A 25,188-nucleotide genomic window follows, 5' to 3' on the forward strand; every position below is an offset into this window, starting at 1 on the left:
ATGGTTCTAGGGTAGGGGGTCCCGAAGTGGGGGCTCAGACCATTTCAGGGAGCGTTGGGCGAGGAGCTCACATGGAGGTGGATATCATCCGTGCGCCCCCTGGTGGCCTCATTTTATACCTATTATGATCTCCTATCGTGCCATCCATTCATAGAGCTAAACTCCACGGGCACATATTGATCGTCTGCTTCAACTGAGTGGGGCGGGGCCCTCCGTGTGACAATGTTTCATCGTTATGTTTCTGCACGCCTGCATATTTACCAATGTATCGCCTCTACAAAAAAAAATTACACAAAGTAACCCAAATGTAACACGTATCCCATATACCATATATATGGCAATATTTGTAGCAATTTGCGAAAGTGACGGAAATGACAATGATGATGCGTCCATCCCCAGTCAGTAGTATGGTGCCCAGAGTTCGAACTTTTCCAATTTCCCAAAATTGTTTGAGTGACTATTCTCCAGGACGATAGCCCCTAATAAATACTAATTAAGGGGCATACTTATTGATAAGAACCACAATGGGAGCATGATGGCAAATATGTTTGGGAAAGCCTCACACATCCCCACGTAGCTACCCAAATCTGCTTTCTCTCAAGACCAACTGTGTCACCTAACCAAACATCCATTTTTAAAATGGCAAGGGTTCGAAATTGCCTGGAGCTGGGAGTAATTTAGCTCCTCCTTGTAGCGTAAAACAGCCTGGATATCTTGGCATCGATGTCTACCAGGGGCCACTTTTTTCTCCCCAGCTGGTGCCATCAACATTCCTAAGTGAACGTGTCATGTATGATATGTTTAAGGTTATAGTTGCCTCCCATGTAGAATTTATATTTGCAACTCACTGTATAGTAGCTGCTTGTTCCCCAGAGCCCTTAATGGGTTTTGTAAGATAGCAAGGAGCTTATTTTAGCGACCGTGCAACAAATCCTTATTCCAACCCGTGCAGTCTACTTCATTTCAATGATCTCTGTAGGTTTGACCCAGAAAAGATTTTTTGTGGAATTTAACATTCTCTTGATATCTTGCATAATATCAATCTGCAGACCTGTATGTAATACTGACTATAAACATGTGACCTTTATTACCTTGAACTCATCCATGCGCTCAGTTCACACTGATGACAAGCCCCATCCACAGACAGGCTCTCGCCCACCAAAAACATTGCATTTTACCTGCCTTGGAGTCACAATAGTTGATGAATATGCACATTGTTGGAGAGAGTGAGGGAAGGGGGCTTAAAAGCACCATTGAAAATCTCAGAAATTAGTTGTATTGCTCACATTACTTTCAATGTTGACATTTTGTAGTCTTCTGTTGAGATAGAGGAACCTAAAACTTCAATCCTTTTCCCTTTGATTAACCAGTATCTACAAGATTGTATACATTTGTTAGGTTGGTTTATTTTGTAATATGTACACTTTTCAGGCCATCTCTGCAACAAAGAATTGTATTTTATCCTGTACAAGAAAGAAATGAGCACAAATCTATACCATAAATGGCTCATCAGAGATGTGGTCAAGTGCCTCAATTGCAGACTGGCCTCAAGTCATAGCTTCCGCACTTCACTTTAGTGTGTGAACGTGAATAAATTGTATTATCAGCTGAAATTGGAAGTTCTTAAAAGTAGTTTAGTTTATAAACAAACAAAATACCTTGACCATAGTTTATTGTTCTTTGTTTCATAAAAAGCAAGTTTGGAGGAAAGTGTTCAGCTCTACCATTATTTTATTGATGGCGTTAGCTGAGAAGAGTCCAATGGCTGTAGGTCCCACAGGTTGCCTGGAGGTTACCCAAATCGCCACTGACCACACATCACTCCAGCATTGCTACTTATTGAAGTTGCAGTTTTTAGGCCAGGAGCCCCAGCCCGCTTCAAAATATCGGCCTCAATTTCTTTCTTCTTCCAAAAGCCAAAACGTGCTCTATTTATTAGATGAACTGTTCATAACATTATGTCAGAGGTTCAAGAAAAGGCCAGCATTGACAACCATCCCTTACTGTCTAACATATATATCTCCGGAACACCCTCTACAATTTTGCAGTGATATGCTGCATGACTTGCAGAACAGATGCGAGTATCGCAGAGCAAAAAAAACCTCTTAAGCTTAAAGAGCCCACCAAAAGCGAAATGTATCATTGGCTTCTACCCAGCCCTATAGAAAGAGGCCTAACATTCACTTTTGCTACCTAAAAATTGCGGGATGTTCCAAGCCCAAAAATAGTCTCAACAAAAAAAACGGACACACATAAACCTGCCCGCTGGTTCTATCTGCAAAGCTCCACTGATCTGTTCAGTTCAACGGTACCAACTAAGCGCTGCTTTATGAAAAAGCTCCACTAATTACTGCCTGATCTGAAAAGGAACATTAAGGTAAAGGTAAAAGTGTATCATTTCATTTGCTTAGGTTACCAGATGCAACCAATTATATATTACAATAAGATGTTTGAGAATTATTTTGCTTGCCTAAAAAATACTCCCATGAAAATGAACTTGTCTACTCTTCATTTAAAAAAAAAAACATAGGAAGTAAAGTACTCCCACATCACAATCTTAATTGCAAATCTACTTGCACCACTCTCTACGAGGGATCTTCTTGCACCGCTCTTAAGCTTAGAAGTACACCTGGGTTTGTAGAGTTAGTGATGAAGAATGGTGGAGGAGTTGCTCCTGTGGGTGTGGGGGCTGGGCGTTAGACTGCAGGGTTGATTCTGTGCCAGTAGTAATGCATAAAACAGTGGCAATCCTCACCTGTGAGGGATGGGTTAGAATGAGGTTGTTTTGCAGCCCTCCATTATGAGAAAAAAAAGACGATGCAAGACTCAACTGAGTGACAGGAAGGTTCCTGTCATGGGTATGGAAGATACATTGATTCTGAAATGGGACGTTAGCATGAACGTTTGAAGTAGGGGTCCATGAGCAAGGTTGACGAAGGATGGTTATGACTTTTTTGGAGTAACCCAACATCCAAGCTTTTCTGTTGAAAAGGCAGCTCCCTGAGTTGGAGGGTATAGCCTTAAGTTTCAAGTAGGTTATTTTAGTTGGCCACTAGGGCCTTGTATGTATGCCTAGGTGGGCAGTGATAACTAAGTGTACATTTTATTGAAGAATTTTGCCTTTTTTTGTAGTGAGGTGTTAAGGCAAATTATTATAATGTGTTTCCACTTTGTATTTATTGAAATTTTTCAATAACCACAAAAGCATCCAAGAGAAATGAAACAACCTCAACCAAGTTGACAAGCGAAAACCCCTCCTCCCACTATCCCCCCCCCCCCCAACCAATGAGCTACAGAGGAGTCAACAGGATAAAATAAAAAGTTCAAAAGTGCACAAGAGGAAGAGCCACAGCATAATACCAAAAAAGGCGTAACAACAACCCCTTTCCACCGTCGAGGTTCCCCACAAAACACTAGAAACATACAGTACATCCATAGATCACCCTCCCCCACCCATCTATACACCCTGATCAAAAATTAGAGCGTCAAAGCTTTACAATCCTCACTTAATAGTACAATTGCCCAATCCTGTAAAAAAGAGGGCATATTATCATTAGCAATATCGGCTAGTTTTTCGTAAGTGAAACTAGCTTATTAAACCATTCTGCTTTCGTAGGGACCTGAGGGCTCTTCCATTTTTGAGCTAAGGCCATTCTCCCAGCCCTCAACATCGCACCTGCCACCCTGGTAAAAGACAAGCCATTACACTCTGGCATGGGGGTACCCAATAAGATCTCCAGAGGGTGAGGGGAAGGACACGTTCCCAGGATGTCTTTGATCCAACTTAGTAATTCTGCCCAATAGACCTGAATGACTGGGCACTCCCACCACATGTGGAACCACGTCCCTCTACCAGCACAAGCTCTAGCACACATAGGGGATACACTGGGAAACATTTTAGACAATTGGACAGGAGACCGATGCCAAGAGTGGAGAATTTTGAAATGGGTTCCATAGCTGCTGTATAGAGTTTCCCCTTGAAGATGGACCCACAAACAGAACCCCATGTAGAGTCGTCAATGGTCCTACCCATTCTCTCCTCCCACACATGTTTAAATGCTTGTCTGTCCTCTACCAGCACACCGTAAATATTAGAAAGAGACCTTTTTCTAGACCCAGCTTCCACAAAGACTTGTTCAAACGGAGTCAGTGGACGGGAGAGAAAAAGCCACCCAATCAGACCTAGTGAGAATGCCCTTAAGCCGGAGATAGTCAAAAATGGAAAGAGGATTCTCTGTCAGCACTCCCGACAATTGCCCGAAATCAATAAAGTTCCCCTGGTGGAACAATTGTGCAGCCCTCTCAATCCCCTGGTCCGACCATGACTGTGTTCCTCGAAAGCCTCTGGTCCCCAAGTTAATTGGAGGACCCCACACGGAGGACAGGGGGGGAAGGCCAAGACGAGAGCAGGTTGTTGTCCCTATTTGGTTTCCATAACGCCCAAAGAACCAATAGAATCGGGTGGGTCCTGACAGCTGCCGGCCGGGAGCACGGGAGGGACCAGAGCAGGTCCTTGACCTTATAAGGGTGAACCTGTACATCCTCTAAGTCCAATATGTTCTAAGATCATCCCGTAAATGCTCTAACATCACCCGCAACTGAGCTGCCTTATAATAAAATCTAACGCCTTTGGAAGGGATAGAGTATCAAATTTTATTCTAGCTCTCTTGCCACCCCACACAAAGTGGATAATACGCAATCGAAGAGACGCAAAAAAGGAGTCCGGGATGAGACAAGGAAGCGAGGTGAAAAGATAGAGAAGTCTGGGAAGAACATTCATCTTCACAGAAACCATAAGCCTAAACCATGAAAGTGTGAGGGGAGCCCATCTAGCCAAGTCATTGAAAAGCTTAGTCTGGAGAGGAAGAAAATTCAACTCAAAAATCTTACCCAGATCCCTTGGTAGGTTGGTACCCTGGTACCTAGTACTGACCTTCTCAATCCGCATGCCGAATACTTCCGTCTTACCCATGATATCCTGGTCCTGCCTGCTCATGGGCATATTGCAAGATTTGGAGATACTAATTTTAAGCCCAGAGAACACCCCAAAGCCACGAATCGACTCAAACAACCGAGGAAGGGAGACGTGAATTCCTGACAGGTACACCAAAATGTCATCCGCGAAGAGAGAATTTAAACAGTCCCCACACCACAGCCCGGCCACTCCCTCATCAGCTCTAACTGCCGTGGCAAAAGGCTCCATAGCTAGGGCATACAGCAGAGGAGAAAGAGGGCATCCCTGGCGCGTTGCTCTGGATAGCAAAAAACTTGAGGATATACAGCCATTTACTAACACCCGTGGGGAGGGACCGCTGTACAGGGTCGAAACCCATCCACAGAATTTGTCGCCAAAACCCATCTTGCAAAGTACTTTGCCCATATATAACCACTGAACGCGGTCAAAGGCTTTTTCAGAGTCCAGCGAGAGGAGGTAAGCCTCCGACTCTCGTCTGGACACCGCGTACATCAGGCCAAACGTTTTCCTGTTATTGTCAGATCCCTGACGTCCGGGAATAAAACCCACTTGATCTCCATGAACCAAGGTGGGGAGAAATCTAGACAATCTATTTGCCAGAATTTTAGCAAAGATTTTCACGTCAATATTCAAAAGAGCCTATAAGATTGACAAAGCGATGGGTCCTTCCCTTCCTTTGGAATGACCACGATGAGAGCTGACATCATGGAGGGCGAGAGGCAGCCAGAATCCAACGCACCATTATACACCCTCGCTAGGAACGAGGCCAAAGCGGATTGATACGTCTTAAAAAAACAGACAGTAAACCCATCGTCCCTTGGAGCGGTTCCGCTCTTCAAAGAAGCAATGGCATGAAGCACTTTCTGGGGGGAGATGGGAAGCTCCAGAGAGGCAGAGCTCTCCCGTGAAAGACTAGGAAGAGGGAGCGAATCCCAAAACCGGTCCACAACGGATCCATCCCCAGTATACTCGGTAGTATAAAGCTTTTCGTAGTACATTTTAAACTGTTCTACGATTTGGGCATCACCCAGCCATTTTTCGCCTAACTGATCAACAATGAGATTGACTCGCCTACTTTTGCGAAGTTCCCTCAACCTCCAGGCCAGAATCTTGTCTGCCTTTTCCCCTTTTAAGAACGCCAGTTTCTTTTCTCTCTGTCCAACGAGGAGTGCTGACAGTTTCGTTCTAGGATTCTAGAGTCGTTCGCGTTGAACAGGGCTCATCTGCGATCTCAACTTACCCCCCGGCTTGATAGCAGCAATTTGTTCCCTCAACTTGCGCTCCTCCCTAATCCGGACCTTCTTTCTCCTTGCCCCCATTTCTATTAGAACACCTCTGATAGTGGCCTTAAACGCGTCCCACACGCCTCTAATATCAATGTCACCAGTATCGTTTAAATGGAAATAATCACTGATAGAGGCTAGAAGAGATTGACGCAGCTCTTTATCCCGTAACAGGGTGTCACTACATATCCAGCGTGGTGCTTTATGAGCAACCAGGGGAACTCCCAAGTTGACTCGCACAAGGTCATGGTCAGACCATGGGACTGTCTCTACCCTGAAATCTGTAATGTAGTCCCGAATTGAGGAATCTACCAGCAAATAATCCTAGAAAAGGATTGATGTACAGCGGAATAATAAGTGTAGAGAGGGTCTAGGTCGCTATCAATAGGATGAGCATCGACCACGCCCATTTCCTCGTTCACCCGACAGAGTGTCTGCTAACTTCCATTGAGATCTAAGATCTGGACATGGTCTATGCGGGTCTTTTCTCAATCTGCAGCTGCCGATCCCTCTCCCATTCTCTGCGGCGTCCCCCAGGGCTCTTGTGTGTCGCCAACACTCTATAATGTCTTTACAAAACCACTCTTTGATGTACTTGACTATCTGGGTGTCTCCTATACGAATTACGCTGATGACACCCAGATACTCATTCCTATCACTGGAGACTATTTGGCTGACAACAAGGCCTTGAACAAGGTCTACCTGGTCATCCAAGCCTGGATGACACAACACCAATTATGCCTCAACGATGACAAGACTGTGCTCCTCGTCTTGGGCACTACGCAATGTCTTAGTAAACTTGAGCCGTCCTATCAATCATTTATCATTGATGGCAACACCATCCAAGTCTCGAAAGATACCAAAACTTTAGGCGTCTACCTCGACGCCACCCTATCCCAACAAACTAATGCAGTCAGATCGGCCTCAGCATACACCTGCAAACTCATTGCAGCTTGCAGGCCATTTCTGACAACCCCAAATACGGTCACATTGGCCAGAACACTCATCATGGCCAAAATCGACTACGGGAGCGCCCTCTACTTAGGAACTAGCCAAGAGAACATAAACAAACTGCAAATCGCCCAGAATAACGCCGTCAGAGCGGCCTTAAACATCCCGCGAAACCACCATATCTCGAAATCTAGATCCAACCTACATTGGCTACCAGTCAAACAGAGAATCTCATTGAAAGCCTTAGGTCTTGCCCACCAAGCCCCCCCGTACCTCTGCAGCCGGCTATCCCGCCACGCGCCCACCCGCCCTCAAAGAACTGCCCAGACCCACTGTCTAACCATCCCCAGGTTCAAACTACAAAAAGCGGGTGGATCTAGCTTCCCCGTCTTAGCTTCCAAACTCTGGAATGCCCTCCCCCTTACCATCAGATCTGAAGAATGTTTCAGTGCCTTCAAATCCAAAACGAAATCCTGGCTCTTTAACCAGCCCTGAAACCCGGACCTCTTATGCTCCTGGGAGCCTGTCCCAGGAATACACCTGACCTAACCTCCACGTTGTAAATATGTATATTACTGTATGCCTTGTATACGTGCACTGTCTTAAAAGCTGAATATATGTATGCATATGTAACCATGTCTAAAGTTGCGCCCGGATGCCTCTGGGCCTGAAGGTGCGCGTTATAAATTATATAAATACAAATGGTTTGGCCGACTTCCTGTCCCTATCTCGGGATAGTACCATATTAAAGTCTCCCCCGACTATTATCGCTCCCTCTGCAAAGTCTCTGATTTTCCGCCCCAACCCCTGCCAAGAAATGGCCTGGGCCTCGTTGGGGGCGTAAACTCCCACAAAAGTGAACAGACGACCCTTCACCTCCCCCTTAACCATAATAAAGTGCCCCTCCGGATCCACCTTATGTGTCCTGGAGGAAAAATGCGCCTCGGGAGAGACCAAGAGAATAACCCCTCGCTTCTTCATTTCATATGATGCCCGAAACAGATACTCGATAGCTCTGGATTTGAAAACTGGTTCCTTCCCCCTAACCCAGTGAGATTCTTGAACAAAGAAAAAATGCAGTTTGAGCCTGACAAACTCCCTCAAAATCAATGACCTCTTTGTTGTAGAATTCAAACCTCGCCCATTCAGGGACTCAACCCACAAGAGATGGATAGAATCACCTGTTAGAACAACCAAGCGCTCCACTCTCCTCCACATGGAGGCTGACGTCTATGCCTAGCTCAAGAATCTCTGTGCACATCATCCAAACAAAGATAAACATGTTGAACACCACAACCAACTTCAGTAGCTCGACCACCTCCCCTCACCACCCAAACCACCCCCTCAACCCAACCTTTGAGCGCCTGAAAGGGTTGCGACCTCTGCTTGTCGAGCCTTCAGGCCACCCTGGATCGCCTCCACCAGGGCGAAAAACATCATAAAAACTCATCATGTTCAGAACCCCCCCTCCCCCCCAGCTTAAACTTTTTTAAAATTTTTTTTTTTAAAAAAAAACATTTTTTTCGAGCATGTAGCCAAGCCTAGCTTATGAAATCAGATTCCATTTTTCAAACCTGGACCCACCCCAAGAACCTCATTCAAGGAACGGAAAAACACAAAAACAGTGAGTACTCCCCATTCAGGTCCCTGTTTGTCCTGGAGAGGGGGGGGTCATTTTCCTATACTTCCTGTGTCCCCGGACCCGGCGTCGCCCCAGGAACCCGGAGGATTCTTTACAAGGACCTTCGCCGGGCACCACCTCGACTGCATCCTGCTCCATGCGGGGGTCACTCAAGAATTCACTCATCGCCTTCCGGATGTCAGCTTCTGATACAAGAGCATACTTATCGCCATTGAATTCAAAAGAAAGCGAGAATGGGTGCCCCCACCTATATCGCACTCCTTTACCCTGCAACCACTTCGTCAGGGGACCACAAAGTCTCTGGCGCGCCAGCGTAAACGCCGACAGGTCTTGGTATATGGATATCTTGGCACCTTTCCAGTCAATCGCACCTCCCCTGCGGGCCAACTCCAGGATTTTAGTTTTCTCAACAAAATAGTGAAACTTCACTAAGATAGAACGAGGATCTCCCCTGCGGCCTCCGGCTCCGTGCGCTCTATCAATGGTAGGGACATCAGTATTTTCACCCCCAAACAGAGCGCTTATTATTTCCTTGACCTTTTGCCTAATGTCTGCGTGCGTCTCCCCCCTCCTGCTCCGGAACCCCAAGGAATCAAAGATTGGAGCGCCGCTCTCGATTTTCCAAATCGTCCAGCTTGAGCATAATCTTTTCCTCCCTTTTCACCAGATCTACTAGACGCAGGTCAAATTTTGTCTCAAAGAGGTCGGCGGAGGATTGGTGAGCCTCTAGGGCCTGGACGCGATCTTCCACATCGTCCACATCGTCCACTTTCTTATCAAGGGAATCTAGCCTCTTACTTATATCCGCTCGAAAGCCACGGATCTCCTCAAGCAAAGCCGCCATACTACGACTCATGTCTGAAGTTTCTGATGTCTCCAGCTGACTTGCATCACGCATGGTGAAAGCTGTTTCATGAGGGGACGATCGCCGGAATGTCTAGAACGCCTGCACCCCAAGCATCAAAGTCCAGGGTAGCCACAAGACTGATAGGCAATAGCTCCTAGGGCTCCCCAATGAAAGCGGCGCAGGGTCCAGTCACTCACCCTCTCCACTCCTGATTTCACTGCACTCCTCCGTTTGTTCACCTCATAAGGACCCACAAGCAGCACCATACAAAATCCCCCCCCAGCTCGCTGAATAATGCTTGAAGACCCAAGTAAAGCGATCGAAGGCGAGCAATTAAGGGACTACAAAGGAGCACCGGATTCCTCCTCCCACAAGCTGGCAACAGGGAGCTGTCCAAAAAGAGCTCTCACAACCAAGAAGGAAACCAGCTCAGTGGGACCATTCAAACCCCCCCTGGGTAGCAGCATTCCAGCGAGAGAGAGCGGCAGGAAACAAAAACAAGTATAAGCACCACTCCAAAAAGAATAGGTGTCCCGCAACACCCCCCAAACCAGGACGGCAAACTTCCAATAATGAGTGTTCCGGACCGCCCCTCTCAAATCAGAACCCCACAATTTAACAGTCAGGCACTCCACGGGCTACGGGGTGGGGGGGGGGTCGCCACATGGGTCGAGTCCTGGGAGTGTCCAGCTGCACTCGAGCCCCCCGAGCAACCTACCACGCCGGCTATTAGCCTCCGCTGGCGCTGGGTCTCGGGGCACCAACCAGGAGAACCTCGACCCAGGCCAGCTGTCCGAAAGCACTGAGTCTCACAGTTCGCCGTTGGCAACGCTGGTCGGGAGTCTCCAGTCAGGCCATAAAAGATTGTAGCATACCACTCGGCAGTCCGGGCCCACGCGATCCTCACAGCAAAGACGCTCACCAGGCTCCCAGCATGTTCCAACGTGCGGCGGCCACATTAGTGGTCCCGGCATCAATAATATGGAACATTCCGTCCACCCCTCTCATCCAGGACCACACAGAGGAATATTCGGGCTTTCCGTAGAACACGGGGGGAGGGGGTGCTGCCACATAAACCGGGCACGGGCAGTGCCCGCCTGCACATGAGCCACTCACCACAGCGGCCCCCAGAACAGAGTGTCCCCAGCAGCTCCACCCCCCTCCTAGTCCAGGTCTTGCCCGCACTGATGACCGGCCCCAGAGAGCCAGCCCGGAGATCCGCTGCCCAAACACAGCCACCCAATGACACTGGAACCCAGTCCGGGGGCCAGAGGCTTCCGACGCTGGATCAGCCTGGAGGTCCTCCTGACCATGTTTATTTCAGCGCTGGGTGGGGGTCTCCAATCAAGCCGCAAAAGATTGCGGCAAACAGCAGGCTTCCGCCCCTTCCCCACCACTCGGCAGGCCGGGCCCTCACAGCGGAGACGCGTACCAGGCATCAAGCGTCTCCCAACGTATGGCCGCAATCTTCGTGGTCCCAGCACCGATCGGCACCGAGTTTTTGCTCCGCTGACTCCTGATACCTTCAGACGCCTCCAGGGGGGGTTGGGGCCAGGCTGCAAAAAGGTTGGGGGGGGGGGCTCCAAACCCAAATTACAGCACCCTGTGGAGGAGATCGGCTGAGAAGCGCCAGCCCATCTCAGCGCCCCCTGGTGGCTCCCAGGCAAATTATTTGTATTGTTTTTTTTTTTATACTAAAGAACAATCACAAAATGTAGAGTGAACAGAGAGTTAATCAGCTTTGTAGCCATTATATTTCCTTAATATGTTCGAATGGATTAAGTTTGTCTTCTCTTAATTGGTCAGTGTGCATATCCATATTTTGTTATGTCCTGATCACACGTTCTGATTCGTTCTTAATCCCATTGGCTTCAGCTGTCCTTGGGTGCATTCTAATCCCATGGAGAAAGTTTCCTTCAAAATCAAACATCCAAATAGTGATATTTGGGAATGTAACAGACTATGCATGTTGGAAGATTGTGGTTACCACGCTTGAGCTAACCTGAGAATAAGCCTATTTTCGTTGGTAGTTGGCCTTTTTATCCTGAATTGAAGGTGACCCACCCAAAAAGTGACAATGGACACTCTGGCTGAGCTCGCCTAGTTGAACAGATCTAGGAGAATTTAAGATTATTTCATAGTAGGCTCTTTCTTAATGAGCTTGCGTTATATAGGATTTAGGTGGATGTGCTACCTCGTTTACATCGGTAGTAATTGGGGTCTGCGCTTTAGTGCCGGCTCATCTTTGCCAGTAATAATTCTTTCAAGGGCAATGTAGGCAATCTGCAGAGGACCTTGATCTTTTTTTAAATAAATGCAACCAAATAAAGAGAATGAAGTACATCTTGTTAATTGAATCTTAGGCGTTCAAACTATGCTGCAAACTGAGTGTTGAATGGAACTTAGTTCGAATGACAGTTTAAAATGTTGAGATAGAAGATTTAGCTCAGATCACCCACGTGCGAAGAGAAAGAGAGCCTGCTGTTCTGAGAAAGGAATGGAGAAATCGCCCAAGTGCATACATAAACATGACAATAAACCGCTTAAAGCATTGAGAAAGCATCACAGTGATTTACAAATGGGTATTTTTGCTTTTTTTCCCCGCAGACGATTTGGACGAAAAAGTGCCTCTGAATTTTGTGCTGTCACAGAAAGGGAACAAGCAATTAGTACATATGGGATTCATTTATGTTCAGGAACGTAAACGGGGATCCAAAATAGCGTGGACGTGCACGGAGTATCGCAAGCTCGGCTGCCGCGGAAGAGCAACCACAAGTGAAAATGTTGTCCTGGACACAACGCCTCATAACGATGCCCCCAGCCAGACAAAAGTTGAAACCAAAATGGCCATTAACGCGATCAAGGAGAGGGCGAGAACAACGGACGAGAGCACCAGCAAAATATTGGCTAATGTTAGTAGGAACATGCCGTTTCATATAGCGGGCAGTCTGCCCAGTACTACCTTGCTGAAACGTACCATAAACAAGACCAGGGAGACAATCGTTAGATTGCCCAAAAACCCTGTAAGCATGAATGAGATCGCGTTACCAGAAAAATACTTGAACACTTTAGCTGGCGAGCCATTTTTCCAGAAGGAATGTGGCAGCAAGTCCGAAAAAATACTCATCTTTGCAACCTCATCTAATTTAGGTTACCTGTGTACCAGCTCCATGTGGAAAATTGATGGAACTTTTCGCTGTTGCCCACTTCCTTTCAAGCAGTTGTATACCATATATGGCCTAATTAAAGACAAAACATTACCGTTGGTATTTGCGCTACTGCCAAATAAGCTCGGAAGGACGTATAGGATCCTATTTGAGGAGATGAAAAAACTCACTTTCAACAAAGAGCCTCCATTAATACTTATGGACTTTGAGCAGGCAGCAATGAAAGCAGTGCATACCGTTCACCCTTCGAGTGATGTACAAGGCTGTTTTTTCCATTTTTGCCAGGCTGTGTGGCGATGTGTTGAACACAATGGACTACAAGAACTGTACAGTACTGACAGTCATCTGGAGTTCAATCTCAAGTTACTCTGCTCTGGCTTTTGTCCCCCCTGCTGAAGTTATCAGCACCTACTTAGCTGTGGTGAACAGCATTTATTATGTCCAAAACCAGCGACTGTTGGCACCCATTTTAGAATACTTTGAAGAAACATGGGTGGGCCGGAATACCCGAAATGGGTGGCGCAAACCAAAATATGCCATAGAGACATGGAATTGCAGAGACTCAGCCCTGACTGATTCGCCAAAGACAAACAACCGAATAGAAGGATGGCACAATGTTTTTTCCCAGTCCATTGGCATGAAAAATCAAACTCTCTGGAGGTTCTGCAATGCTTAAAGAACAGTCCTTGACAGAACTTAAAATACGCCAATGTCTTACAAGCATAAAGAACGAGCCATGCTTACGAAAATACAAGGACCAGCATGAACGCCTGAAGCAGCAGGTAGTGCAGTTCTCCGAAGAAAATAAGACTGGACTATGTTAGTGGCATCGCCTTTAACATATGCCCTCTAATGGCCTAATGGCCCAAAGTGTTACAAAGCGCTTTGCAAAGTTACTTTTTTCATAATGCAAAAGCTGTGCTCTCTCGCCTAGAGCCATCTTGCATGCAGTGAGCATTCCGCAGCTCTCATCGTTTCGTTACTTTTCAGGGGGAAACCCTTTGACAGGAAACTCCCAGTTCCTTTAGCCCAAACTCCCACTCCTCGGGTCTCACACCCACCCACTCTGCCTGAATAAAAGGTGTACACCATTCCCTTATTTTTATTTTTTTTTTACAATTTTTTTATTAATTTTATTTCAACAACCAACACAAACCAAACTTACAGTGCGTGTAATATTTGAATACACATCACATTATCCGTGTCCACTGTTTCACCCGTTCCCTCCCGAGCCTATTCTCCCTCATATTCTGTTTCCCCGTCTTGCAGCAGTCACTTGCTTCGTCTTGCGTGAGCCGAAATAATTCAGCTATTAGTTGTTTCCAAGCTATCAAGATTCCAGCCTCTTCATCCCCCCAACGTTGCTTGCTTCCTGCCATACTGCAGTCTCTACCTCTGCCCATTTCTGTAGATCTTTCCACCATACTTCTATTCTTGGTCTATTACATACTCTCCACCCCATGGCGATTCTTCTCTTTGCTAATACATACGCCAGGTCTTTCAATTTACTCACATGCTTGAGTTTACACAACCTAGGAAACCCTCCTAGCAAGCAAGCCCACACTGTGTCCACCACCATTTTGATCCCTTTTTCTTCCAACCTATCTGCTATTTCTCTCTATTATGGGGCATGACCAAAACACGTGTACCGTTCCAGCGTTTCCTTCGTCACATTTGGGGCATGATTGTCGTCCTGCATTTTTGAATTTGGCAATCCTTTGGGGTGTCATATACGCCCTGAGTTATATATAATTTTATCTGTTGTAATCTAGTATTTCTTGACACTTTTTTTGTGATATACTTGGGCGCGCTCCCATATCCCATCACTCATTGGGGCACCCACTTCCTCTTCCCAATCCTGTTTAAACTGTACCACTTCCTTCCCCGCTTTGGTCATCATCGGCTCATATATTCTAGATATTTCATGTCCCCCCTCTGTCAGTTATTATGTCTATAGTGGCGTCCGGTTTATCCGCTAGTACTATTTTGGACCATGTCTCCTTCCTATGGTATGTGATATACTGCCCCATTTGTAACCCTGTTTCCTCCACCAGCTCCTCAAAATCTCCCCTCTTGCCACATGTCACCCATTGTTGCTATCCAACCGGTTCCCAGTGCTTCCTAATCGTTGGTCTTAGTTGCTTATCTTTCCCCGCCAGCGCGACTAATGGGACCTCCGGGAGCACGGGGATGGATTCTCCATTATCTGACAGGTTCTCCGCCATATCTCCCACCCAAGTGTCATCATTCTTGGGCGTCCTTCCATATCCGTTCTGGGCACCCATATAATTTCCTTTAGGAAGAATGGTGCGCATTCCGAACGGGGCGCATTCCGAACGGAACAGCCTGGATTCCAGGGTCCGCTCCTCAGAGAGCCATTTGGCTACATGTTGTAGTTGACTCGCTACATAATAAATCTCATAGTTTGGTAATTTTATACCCCCTTTTTCGTGTGCAATTTGTAGCTTCCAAAGGGCCACCCTGTTCCTTGTCCCATGCCAGAGGAATTCCCTGCATCTGCTATTTAGTATGACAAAGAATCGCCTAGGTATCAAATATGGGATGTTCCCAAAACAGTGCAACAGTCTCGGCAGGACCACCATTTTAAGCATTGCCCCTCGTCCCATCATCGCCAGAGGGAGCTTCACCCAAAACTTCATGCTATTTTCAATATTCTTGAGAGCTTTCTCCGTGTTATGTTGATGCTCTGCTTCCGCCGTATGATATGTCTATTCCCAGGTATCGGAACGTGCTGACCTCCCATGGTATCTGCAGGATGGGTAACTGTTCTAACAGGATCCCTTTGTACCTGCCCAGTGGAAATGCACAAGATCTTTGGGGTTCACAGCTATGCCTGAAAGCTTTGCAAATCGCTCCATCACTTCCAGGACATATTGGAGGTTTTCTTCAGGGTAGCGTAAATACAACAACATATCATCAGCGTTCAAGGGAATTAAATGCGGTTCCTCTTTTATGGTAATACCTATTATGTCATACTGCTGCCTCGGGTATATCGCCTGGGGCTCCAGGGCCAAGATGTACAGCATGGGGGACCACGGGCATCCCTGCCTCGTGCCCCTGCCGAGCTGCCACCTCTCTGATATCACCACTCCTGTCTTGACCCTGGCTAGCGGCTCGCTATACAATAGATTGGCCCATCTGAGATGCCCCGGTCCTATTCCATAATTAGTCAGGGCTGCAGCCATGGCCAATTGACCCAGTCAAAGGCTTTTATTGCATCCAACGAAACTATTGCTATCTCACCCACATCCCCATTTGCATATTCAATGACTTGGTGGAGTCGTCTGAGATTGTTGGATATGTTCCTGTTGGGGACATAGCCTGTCTGGTCGGGGTGTAGTCATTTATTAATGACTCTCCTCATCCTGTTTGCCAGGACCACTGTCAATATTTTACGGTCACAATTCCCTTTTGCCTTTTTTAAAAATCCATATTTGCAGGCATGTTTCTTGAGTACACCTTGCTCCATTCCAAGTACCTCACTCAGGTTGGTTGGCATCTTCCCCTACAGTCTGTCAGTTGGAGACCCCATATTGCAGCCCAGGCTCCCAACTCTGCTGCACTTCCACACTGTCACTACCGTAAACACACTGCACAATTTTAGTAAGCTTGTATGCCACACGGAAGTATTATTATTTTATTTTTTACATACATCACAATGTTTCAGGATTGCTGACAAGACGACAACCCTATGCATGCTGCTGATTCACATACCCCAAGACCTTGTTTCAAGACATGGCTGTATTCTCTCACTGCAAGATGTCCAAAATTCCTCAGCCCTTTCTGGCTCATTTTCTAATTATTACAAAGCATTTCTATTACATAAACTGGGCACCCTGTTTTTGTTATGTCATAGAAATTTGATAGGATTTATCTGAAAACCATGTCTTGTGTAAAATAAAAAAGGAGGATACTTTCTTGTAGTTAATTGATTTTGGGAGCTTTGGCCGTGTGTTATAATTGCAGCCAATTGGTAACCAGCCGTCTTAGTAGTAGGCATTCCTCTTCAGGAAATAAGAACAGTGTACATTTTTCATTAGTGCTTTCACCTGGATCAGCAATGTGTGCACTAACCTATTGTTCCATGGTTTGCTTAATCTCTAAAAGATTAGAGGTCATTGATGCGGCTGAGCACTTAAGAAGAAAATGCTGGCATTGTACAAATCAACTGCAGTTGAGGCCATACTCCTTATATTGTTTAACCGTCTTGCCAAGTTAATGTAAAGGTTCTTCGGCGTATATTTTCACATCAGACGTGCCAATCCTCAGCCTTTATGTAGCCTCTACCTTTTCCTCCCCTTGGGACCCCGCAAAGACATCCTCCAGCCCCTGCCCTTCCCTCCCCACTTACCTGCTGGACCAGAGCTTTGTGCTCAAGTCCCAGTGCTGCTCCTACTAGTGGCCACCATGGACACAGAAAAGGGACCAAGTCACTTTTCCTATGGTGTCGGCCATCTTGTTTTTGTACAGGAGACTGGACTGGCGCAATACATGCAGATCCCGACGCCTATATAAAAAAAAAAATCAAATATTCACACCCAGATAAAACCTGGGGTACGATCACCTCTGCCCATGGTGGGTGTACAGTGCTGTAATGCCCATTAGGCTTTGCGGGGGCCCTCGCTTTGCTCTGGCCATCTATTACCGGCCTGTGCATCACCCTGAGCAGGGATGATTGCTACAATAAGCATGTACATTTCTGTGAGGTATTCCCTTTAAACATAGCCCAAATTCATTTCAGACTTTTTCCAAAACCCTTCTATTTTAAACACATTACTCATTCTAAGGGTATTCAGTCATGTTTTCTTTTGGATAAACTTTTTTTTTAATGAAGCACAAAAAATATAATAAATATTTCGTTTTAAAATAGTCGTTTTGTGGTGTTAAACTTCGAAAATATGACTGTACACCAGTGGTCTTCAAACTGCAGGACTGCCGCCCCCCCCCCCCCCCCCCGCTAAAGGCGCCCGAATGATCTCCAGGTGGGTCGTGAAGCCCTTGAAAAAGGGAGTAGGGTGCCGTCTTTCAATAGACAATATGAGCAGATATGGCATCTGGGGGGCCGGCAACACTGTTATGACTGAAGTGGACACTCCACAGACAATATGTTACCTCAAGCATAAAAAAGTTTGAATTCCACTGCTGTACACCCTTCTAAAGTCAAGGTGTAGGCGGGGGTTGAGGGGAAGGGGCACTGAGGGCGGTCCGCAATTGTGTCCCGCATAAATATATAATATATTTAAAATCAGAATGCAAAACATTACATACATTTACTAATAACACGTGTGGGAAATGACAAACCTGTATCGGTTAAATTACTTGTTAGAGTGAGGCACCACATGGTTGGCGGAAGGGACGGTAAGGGGGGGTTTGGGGTCGTGTCACCCTGTAAAGATTTAATAAAAATATTAATATGATTGTAAAACAGACTTATCTTGCAATTATGTGTGCTAAATTATATACATAGCTGCATCTTGTTTAGCTCGTTTTATCCCCTAAAAGTCGACTAGATAGCACGAAATGACAGAGAAACAAGGAACGAGGTTATAAACGACAACATTCCCCAAACGTTATTTTTGGAGACGAAATTCAAGTTTTGTGGTTTATTTCAAAGACGTTTCTCCCACGATGAAAGACCTGTAACGCATTCTAATATTCAAGATCCTGACAAAGGTTGTTTTCGACCGTGCAAGACCGCAATCAGTGAAATGCCCATGTTCAGTTATTCATATGAAGTCCAGACAGTTTGCATACCATGTGTAAGCCTGCCCATGGATAATATGAGGATTTGAAGAGCTGTGGCTAAAAACAGCATCTTGGTATCTAGCATCGTAGAGTGAGCAGGAGCTTGTTTGTATGTAGCGTTCTGCAAATCTAACTTCCACATTATGTGAACACCATACCTTTTCATCGATTTATATCTCACTCTTCATGCCATAAATGTCTTTTAAATGTATCTCGGTGGTCCATCATACACCTTCCCAAAAAAATATATGTATGCGTGTTTGCCACTAGATGACCTTGATGTCAAAAGTAGCTCCTGGTAGCTGTTGGTGTCAATCCAGTCAGGCTCTCGTAGGCTGCATATAAGCAGGAGATAAATGGCTACCGGCAATTTTGAAACCTGCTACATTACACGTGTTATTGCATTATAGAATGTTGAATTTACACACCAACATATTAATGTTTTGAAACCCTCTCGTTTAGCACTCTGTTGTACTACTTATCAGAATCTTGAGTGGACCAGTAATCAAATGAGCGCTCTCATTTTATGTAACTGCACTTGGAGCACGTTCTATGCCACTAAAGTGGGAAGAAGATGATGGGCAGCAGAAGTCGGCGTGAGGTGTTTCTTCGGGAAAGTCCAAGTATTGGGACTTGCCTGCATGTTGGGAGGTCTTTTCCCAGATGTAATGAGAATGGGAGTGTGTTTCACACTTTACTCCAAGGAAAGAGAAACGTTACTTTAATGAGACCTTTTCCTGCTGGTCGGTATACTAAGCAGGCTGGCATTTGCAGAGCTTGTGTTACTGGATGTCACGTGTAGAGTTCATTTGGTGATGAGGAATTCTGGTCCGTAGCCATGAATCGCTTTCTGTAAGATACAGGTTGTCCTGAACTGAATTCATTTTGTGATCAGTAGCCATTGTAGGGAGATCATCACAATCTTTGGTCTCCTTCTGTACCCCTGCTTGTTCTCTTCGTTCTCAGTCTCTTTTTCTACTGGTGACTCCTAAAACCCTTTGTTCCCTTCACATTTTCGCTTCTTCTCTTTGCTTGCCCCCAATCCTTGGAAAGAGGCGATGTAGAGGTTTAAACTAGTAAAAGGAGGCACTGACAACTGAGTTCAGTTGATAAGAATCCTCAGTCTGGAATGAATCCTGTGTCTGGCTGATTTGGCTGAGTTTGGGCTTGGCCCAGGTTTGGAGGCAATGAGAGAGACAGAGAATTTAAGCTCACAGATTTGGGCTGCCATCGAATAGCATATCTTTCTTTTTTCACAGATGTCTTCAATAACTCCCTGACTCCGAAAGGTGATTTCAAGGGTTTTTATTTTCCAATTTGTAAAAATAACCCATGTATTCGGCTGGTCAAGGGCGTGGGTCGTGTTCACCAATGTGCTTCCCTCTCTCAACTTCTGTATGGCTCCTCTTAACCCAGATGTCCATAACCAACCCAACAGTCTCTCTGTGCTCGCCTTTCCTCTCCCTGTTACTTTCCTCACTCTGCCCTTCTCTCCCCACTATACCTGGCTCTCCTTACACCTCTTCTCCCCTCTCTTCTGCACACAATCCCCAATGTATGCCTCTAAGCCCTAATCTTAACAGACTTTCTCTCTATCTCTTCCAACTACTTCCCCCCCACTCCATTCATCCCACACAACTACTCAAACTACTACCTTGCACTCGTTGCACACCCTTCTACCATACAATCCTATCACCCTTGTGCTCTCTCTAGCCCACCATATGCTTTCTTTCCCACTCACTCACCTTTTGCCCCTTCTCACACTACACTGCACACATCTTGTACCACTCTGTCTCAACCAATATCTCAACTTTAATCTCTCTATCCATACCCCAACAGCCTCATCTACCCAGCCCTCCACCTGGTAAACAATCCTCCTAGCCCACCTCTTCTGCTTCCAACCTCCCCCCAAGCACCTCTGTACTGTCTGGGCTTTTATAGCCTAGCCTTCCCTCTTCCAAAAATCTTCCCGGTCTCCTTGGTCACATGCTCCCAGTGTCCAATCTCTGACTATTCTTTCTCCAGGAGCTTGCTTACACATCTGCACAGTTTTAAAAACCTTTGTCAGCCAGAACCCCATTTTCAGCCTCCATTGGCAGGTGTGGCGGGTCGGAAGATGGAAGGAGCAGTCGGACACAAGGAGGGCATATTATGTTGCTGTTAATGAAAATATATGGTAAAGGCCTAACTTTCCCTACTACTATAAGGATTACCCTACCTACCTAAATGAACTAAAAGCTCTCGTCAACTGTCAGTAAGTGAAAAAGCAATAGTCCTCAGACGTAACCCTAATTCGATCTGGCCCTACCACTAATAAAATGAACTCAAAATTAGGCCAAAAGAATGTCTCTCTTCCCCATGTCGTACATTATCCTGGTGGTGGTATTCAAAAAAGGCTTTCTCTTTGAATCTGTGTCTTAGCTGCTGGTTTCGTAAATGCACAAATGTCATAGTTTTCCCAGAGTTATTTGCTTTGATAAGTTCTTGAAATCTCCTTTATGAGCTCCTGTAGCTCTTCCCATGGACTTCTGGGTTCTGTACTCGCTTTAGTATCCGCTTAACGTCAGTGTTCTTTGGGATGCTCTTCCACACATTTCATATTAAAAAATCAACTGTTTTTCTTCTTGGGTTTCAATCTTTCTTCGGTTTCATAGTGCCCTATTCCAATTAGGAGTTCTTCTCTTGTGTGTTCTTCGTACTGTATTGTCCCATTTACGATACTGCTCCCTTGATAGGCTTATTCATTCTAGTCTTGGTCTCTGGAGGTTTCTCCCTTCCTCCCAGGGTATTTCTTTCCCACTTTTTGTATATTTCCCAAACATTGCTGTTTGTCACAGTCTGTATTGCATTTGCATTTCTCCAGTACTCATTAAATGCTTGACTTTCAAATGTGGTACTTTGAGAGTCTTCTCCCCTTCCAGTGCATTGCCCTGGCGTCGTCCTACCTCTCCTGAACCTCTTGTTGTAGGGAAACATTGTGGGGCTCGGCCTGTCCTCGGGTAGTCGGTTTCTCGTCTGTACTGCTTGACATCTTGCTTTGTTGTAGAGGGGCCTCTCTGGGTTTGACCCACTCTTGGTTAGTTGGTTTCTCTAGGGCATTGCTCCATGCCTATAGCGGAACCTCTCTGGGTTCCATTCACTCTCGGGTACTTGGTTTCTCTGTTGCCGGTGGCCATCCACAGACACTGCCTGTATGGAGCGGGCAACACTCCCAACTCCTCTGGTCTCTGCGTTGTTGGTTGGGCCCTTTGCTCACCACGTTACTCTTGTATTCACGCCACCACCTTGCACAGGTTTCCGTGCAAGCAGCGGTTCTCCATTTGCTTGATTCTGGTCACTGGTGTCTCCCTCTGGTATTCCTAGTCTCTCCAGAGGTCGCGGGTCCCCCGGGTTTCCTCTGCTTCACCTTCCCCAGGCGTAATCTGGCAAGGGGGGCTTCCCCTGCGCCTCATGCTCTTTTCTCCCAACGGTCACTCGTCCTGGTTATATTGAAGTCTCTCTTTAAAGAGACGTCTCCTTTTTGGTGGATATGGCTATTATGTTCCTAACTTATTGTTAGACAAATATAAGGATGACAGATGAGTATACATAGTAGGCAGACATTGGGTTTAGGGAGTTTCTCTTCAGAATGGGAGTCATTGTCCCCTAAGGTGGAGTCACTCCCATTAAGGTCCCAGTTGCCTAAAACCCTAGGGAGGGTCCTGCGGAGCAGACTCGCCTCCCTAGCCTCAAACTGGGTGGCTCCCCTTCGGGTGGAGTTAGAAGAGGGGGGGGGGTGAATACTCTTGATTCGTCACACTGGGTAGCAGCCAGGTGTTAGGGCTGCATGTTTTCCTTGCTGCCTCTTCATTTGCTGGTGAATCTTGCTTCAAGCTCATTCTGGAGAGGATTTCGGGGTGTCTCCTGCTCCTTTGCAGTCCCTTGTTACTCTCTGTTCCTCTTCTGTTTCCCTACTATTTGCCTGGTGTCTTTTTGGGGTCGTTAGCTCAGGTGTTGAGTGTCTCATCTTTTTCTTGGCAAGAAAATTGGTACTCAATCATGAGTGAAGGATTGTAGGCAGGAAGTGAGAGAGGGATATGCAGCACAGTGCATCTTGTCAAGTTATAGGAGCGTCAGGGTTTCATCAGCACTATAGATCTAGTATTAGAACCTGTTGGAATGGTTGATGTCAGCTTGCTGTCGGAGGTTAGGCTTAAAGGGGTAATTGGGCTGAGCCTTGGAGTCCACATGGATGGCTCAGAGTGAGAAGAATAGAGAGTGCATGGTCCATTGTTTACGTCTAGTCATTGTGGGTTGTTTAGGAATGATATGAGCCATTGTTTTGTATGGGGGCTAAAGATTGGGCTTTTTCAAAGTGGATTTGCGGTAAACTATGTTAAATGAAGCAGATGGGTCTGGGAGTATTGATGGATTGACCCCACCAGTTTGTGCTGCCATATGAATGTCATCTAGTAGAGCGATGAGTACTGATTCTGAGACCCTGCCAGGTTAAAAGCCTGATTAATGGTTTTTGAGCCTGGATTGTATCCTGTATAGTAGTATTGATGCTGACCATAAGGGGCTCATTCTGGAAGCTTGACGGCGAAAGAGAGGTTTAGAGATGAGTCTAGAGGTTTAGAGATGGGTTGGTAATTAGAGAGGTCAAAGGCAGGGTAAAACATTCAAAGTTGCAGGCAAATAGCCAGGCATGAAAAGTCACACATCTTCTCAATCCTCCATCTCACAATGTTCTATTTGCCAAAGTCCATTATCACTTGCCAATGGCATGGGGAGGTTAAGAAGCCCTGTCTATGGGATTTAAGTTTACCTCTTCTGGGGAGGTATGGCCACATCTTTTCTGGAGATGAATGGATGGAGGTAGTAATTGTGTTTCACATTTTCAAGGGTGCCCCTGGAAAATGTAGTGATAAAGATACTTGCAGAACAGGAGTTGACTAGATCCAGAGTATTTGCATATTTGATAACTTTGTGTTCTTTTGTTTTTGCCAGAGACAAGAAGGTATTTAAGTCTAGTGCTTTGCTGAGATAGGATTGTTTTCAGGGTTGAAGATGAGGTGTTCTGAGAAAGAACTCCCTGAGATATGAAAACCTAATATTCCCACTCCCCTTCCTTTGGGTAATTGCTTGTTGCAGGCATAGTCATTTCCATCCTCACTTTGGCTTGCTGAAGCGCCTCTCGCAGTGTGTCCCACATGGATATTTTGGCTGCCAGTCAACGAAAAATGTTGTCCGGTGATTTGTGCGGAGGCCATAATCCCTGTTTTTGTTTTCCAGGAGTCTAGCCCATTGTCTCCAGAAGACCTCACACAGCCAATCGCAGGCCAAAAATGAATTCTGAGTACTGCACCCCTCCACCCCCCACTTTGCCTTTGCCTGGTTCCCTCATTTTGGCTTCAGACTCACGCTGAAGCCCTGCAGGGGATTCTTCATGGGGAGGCTGAGTCGCTTGCAAGTTTAAAAGGTGGAGTGTGCATTCCAGAAAGTCTCCACAGATATAGATGGAGCATGTATTGGCCTAAGGGGGAGGCTGAGGATGCAAGAAGGTGAAGAGAAGCATGCTGACTGTAAAACAAAGGAGGATGGGTTTGAAGGGTGACAGTAGTATGGCAATCCCTTAACACTGCAATCTCAAATGTTCAGTACCTCCAGCCCAAGTACTGCTATTTGGGAGACCCAATTAGTAAACTCTGCAAGAGCCAATGCTTGAACTACAACTAAGGCTCTACGACAACTGGCTTCATTGCAAATCGGAGTGAGATTTGTTACCTCGGAGATAATGCATTGCAAGGGCTGCGACTGCAAGTGTCAGATTATTGCTGAAACTAAGACCGAGGAGGGTCTACAATTTCTCACAACTAAGGTTTTATTGTTCCTCGGCCTAGGGTTCCTCAGTTCCCAAAAGAAAAATCAATTTAACTAGACATAAATTAACGCGGCAGTAATCATGGAATATACCTTTTAAACAATCTATTTTCGGACATAATCCAGCTGGATCATAGACTGGCCTAGATGCTCGGGCCTGTGGAATGTGGGAGTCCCCTAGGTGGTGCAGACCCGAAATGAAACCTTTTGTCTTCATTCCATTTGGATAAAGGGCCTTGTCCGTCACTGTCGCTGCACCATACACAGGCACACAACCACTGCTACAGTGTCTTGAGAGACTCTGGTCATCAAGCAATATCTAGGTGTCATCCTCATACAATTGACACTTGTCGTGCAAGTCAATGACTGGCCTTGATTTGAGGTGAGGTATACAGTTTCCTGAACAGTTACAAATCTACGCCTCCCTGCAGCCCCCACCCCCAAACAAATGCGCTTCATACCTTTTTTGCTCCATTAGTTCCAGTGGGATTAGCATGAAACTTTCGGGGAGGATTGGTTTCTTATAGTTGGAGCAATACTAGGCTTTGTGGGAGGCCAGGGTAGTTTTCTATTGGAGAAACTGCACTGCTGCTAGCCATGTGTAAAATTGAGCATTTCGGATTTCCTTAACAGTAATATGAAAGCAGCTTTAACAGTGTGCTTTATTATCAGTTTCCCAGTACAAGCATTCCTCT

The 25,188-nt window shown here is 46.0% G+C and overlaps 1 protein-coding gene across 3 annotated transcripts in view; it reads left to right on the plus strand.

Annotated features, from left to right (window-relative positions):
* The window catches only part of MED6 (mediator complex subunit 6), a 292,739-nt gene that overhangs the window by 16,323 nt on the left and 251,228 nt on the right, over window positions 1-25,188 (plus strand). The window contains exon 2 of one of the 3 annotated variants that reach the window (XM_069638861.1): window positions 12,306-13,394. The exons of the other annotated variants lie outside the window; for them this stretch is intronic. Coding sequence (XP_069494962.1) covers window positions 12,306-13,261 — 956 coding nt within the window. The 3' untranslated portion in view covers window positions 13,262-13,394. Of the gene's footprint in view, window positions 1-12,305; window positions 13,395-25,188 lie in introns of those variants that run through there. 3 annotated transcript variants of the gene reach the window in all.

This window comes from Ambystoma mexicanum, chromosome 14 (assembly GCF_040938575.1).
Source record: "Ambystoma mexicanum isolate Mex_15411 chromosome 14, UKY_AmexF1_1, whole genome shotgun sequence".
Taxonomy (NCBI): Eukaryota; Metazoa; Chordata; class Amphibia; order Caudata; family Ambystomatidae; genus Ambystoma; species Ambystoma mexicanum.